This window comes from Austrofundulus limnaeus, unplaced genomic scaffold (assembly GCF_001266775.1).
Source record: "Austrofundulus limnaeus strain Quisiro unplaced genomic scaffold, Austrofundulus_limnaeus-1.0 Scaffold22, whole genome shotgun sequence".
In the NCBI taxonomy this organism is placed as follows: domain Eukaryota; kingdom Metazoa; phylum Chordata; class Actinopteri; order Cyprinodontiformes; family Rivulidae; genus Austrofundulus; species Austrofundulus limnaeus.
This window is the reverse complement of record NW_013952424.1, coordinates 2,828,402-2,831,589: the sequence shown is the minus strand read 5'-3', so window position 1 is coordinate 2,831,589 and position 3,188 is coordinate 2,828,402. Positions and strand designations below refer to the sequence as shown.

The 3,188-nt window shown below is 43.5% G+C and overlaps 1 protein-coding gene across 1 annotated transcript; it reads left to right on the top strand.

Annotated features, from left to right (window-relative positions):
• Positions 1 to 281: 281 nt before the first annotated feature.
• ikbip (IKBKB interacting protein) lies at positions 282 to 2,873 on the top strand. The gene is made up of 3 exons (XM_014004229.1): positions 282 to 684; positions 757 to 874; positions 1,885 to 2,873. The coding sequence occupies exons 1-3, from the start codon at positions 482 to 484 to the stop codon at positions 2,749 to 2,751; spliced, it is 1,188 nt and encodes a 395-aa protein (XP_013859683.1). The 5' UTR covers positions 282 to 481; the 3' UTR covers positions 2,752 to 2,873.
• Positions 2,874 to 3,188: the final 315 nt, after the last annotated feature.

Here is a 3,188-nt window from a genome sequence, read left to right as displayed (position 1 = left end):
GGGGGGGGGTATCCTGGCGCATACGTGGCTAACCGCTGCGTTTACTGTAAGTTCTGTATGGTCGGAAATTTGTCGATTAGCCACGTTTAGCTGTAAATTAGCATTCAGTTTTAAGATTCGCTGTTTGTTAGCCAAGTAAAGATGGTTTAAATTGTTTTAAAACATGTCTAATTTATGTTATGTTAGAAATATGTAACTAAGAGTTAATGTGTATTTTTAGATTCACAGTTTGTCAGGAAGTCAATAGAACATTTGTCAAAATTTCCTGCCAGCACTTGAATGCAACATTTTCCTGAGAACGGGAGTAGGGAAATAGCGGAAAACGTACCAGATTGATCTCGTTTGTTTCTAGAAATCATTATGAGCTCGTTTCCGATGCGGTTTTTTTCTGTCAGTTTGCTAATTGACAAATAGAACTACGTTTGTTTTAAGCTAGGTCCAAGAAAACCAAGTAACCATCGGCTTTACTGTATAAAAAAAAATGCCGTCTGAAATAAAACAGCGAAAGAAGACTCAAACATCAAAACAAAACTCCGACGAACTTTTGGAAACGTCCTCTGAGAAGGGTAAAGATGAGAAAGTGAGGACGGAGGACAACTATAGAGTAAATAAAAACTCTTCGGGCTTCGATGTGAAAAGTTTAATGTGCTTATTGTCGATTGTAGTTTGCGGAGTCCTGAGCTGGTGAGTGGATCACAATATTAAGTTAACTTTCTTTTCACGGTTTGTTTTTAATATAGTTCTCCTGGGTTTCAGGGTGGTGATGCAGCAGAATGAGAGGTTCTCTCAAATAGAGGAAAAATACAAAACTCTGCACGGAAAGACTTCCAGCCTGTTGGACTCTGAGGAAGCGATAGCTAAAATATATAAAAAGGTAGGTTTAAATAGTTGATGTAAGGTTTTCTTGTTCTTGGAAGATCTCGCGAGATCTCACGTGATTTGTTACCTTTTGAAGATGCTCACCCACTACCAAACCAAAATTTGAGCTTATTTTCTGTAAAACTGACAAGAGTTGAAGTAATTTTTGTGTTTTCTAACGTCATTTAGCTGTGGCGGCCATATTGAACCAGGTTGAATACAAAATTACATTTTTTTTTCAATTTTATTGTATTTTTACAGTTAAACCTGGGCAAAAACACTATAATGATAATTGTTCTGTAAGGCTAAAAATAATTACCTAAAGTCAACTTGCACTGCAAAAATAATGAGTACATTTGGGTTCTATAAAATGTTTATAATAAGATACTTCAAAAGCTGCAGGTGAAAAACTGTGCAGCTTAATTGTTTTAGTTTTTCTCGAGTAATTTAGCATAGAGGAAACTTTTGCTGCTCTTAAATAAAGCAAGGAGCAAACTTTTCTAACACCTTTTAAAAATACAAAACTTTGAAAACACAGATGATTATATGGAAATGTTGCTGTATTCATGAAAGTGGTAGGAATTCAATACTTTTATAATATAAAACCTTTGAAATGGTTAAATTTAGTAGAAAARAGCACTTGTTCACCCGCTTTGGATGTTATCATCCATTAAATGGACGTTATTAGCCGTTATCAGTGCCATAGAATGGCTTCAGACTGTCAGCTGGTTAGTATGAGGCATAAAGCCACTAAGGTTAATTTTAGAGAAAATGACATGGKCTACRATAAAGTAGACTGGACTCCGGCAGAAGCAGATTGTTGCATTCCAACTTATATGGCACTGGTAACCCACTAGGGGGCACTGTGGGGACAGTCTGAAGCCATTCTATGGGACTGAAAACCGCTAATAACGTCCATTTAATGGACTGATMACATCCGAACCGGCTGACTTGTTTGTGTTTAAGATGAGTACAGGATCAGAGCTCCACAGAAACCGCACCTCCTGTTTTGTGTTGCGGCTGCAGCTTGCCGCGTCCGAAGAAGACCTCCAGGAGGCGCTCTCCACCGTCTCTTTGGCAACAAGGCTCCAGCAGGACGTCTCCACCCTCCACGCTGCCATTGCGGCGATGCAGAGCGACGAGAACTCCGCCTCCCGCGACCTGCAGTCAGTCAACGCTCACTTCCTGGACGTGACGGAGACGTGGCAGGGGAGGCTGGCCGCCGTCGCCTCGGACCTCACCGCCATCAAGGCCAAGGCGAGGGAGGCTCACGCCGGGGCCACGGAGCGCGTGAACGAGGCCGAGCGGAGGACCCGGACGCTGGCGGAGAGGCTGGAGGAGCTAGAGGACAGCACGAGGAGGAACGCCCGAGCCCTGGAGCGCACCGAGGGGGACGACGTCCGGCGAGCGCAGGACCAGCTGGACTGGAACACCGGGCAGATCCACAAACTGGAGGAGCAGATCAGCATCCTGAGCAAGAAGGAGGCCGAGCTGAGCTCCCAGCTCCAGGAGCACGTTCCCCGGGCGGAGGCCTGTGAGGAGCACCTGCCGCAGGTGGAGGAGGCGGTACGCTCCATCCTGAAACTGAGCGGCGATCTGAGCGGGGCGGAGAGGCGGCTGGAGGAGGTGACGCTCCAGGTGTTCGGGACGGAGGACAGCATGCTGAAAGCACTGAGCGAGATCCTGGAGATCCGGCAGGAGCTGGACATGCTGCAGGCTCAAAACAGCATCATGAAGATGAAGAACGAACTGTCTGTGGTGAAGGAGGCGGTCCGCGAACTCACCATGGTGCTGAGAGACGGTCYGGTTGATACCCAAATGGACTCTGAGACTTTGGATGAAGAGGAGCAGAATGAACCAACAGAATATCCTCAGGATGATTTTACTGAATGATCAGTTTCCAGTCTTTGTTGTACAAGGTCATGTTTGGTCCAATATTAGCTGTTTTTTAAACATTTTTTACACGGCAAGCATTTCATCGTCAAGTTATTAAATAAAACACTTTTTCTGTTTTTTGTTCTCGTCTAAGCCTCTTTTCTTAAAGGGATCCATGATTAGTTGTAACATTAGACTTTATTTAATAAACATATATTTTAATTGTAAAATAAAGACTAAAAATACTGTAGGCTTTTTAGTTTTTTAACTTTCAAACTAAGATTTAAAAAATATATTACATGGACGGGGCCATTTAAATTTACACGCAAAGCATTCTGGGTAAATGATGACGTGGATAGGTTCTCGGTGCGAGGCTGCTAGTGAGCTATATCCACCCTGAAGGATAATCTTGGACAATATCTGACGATTGGCTTTTTAAAATGAAACCAGAGAGC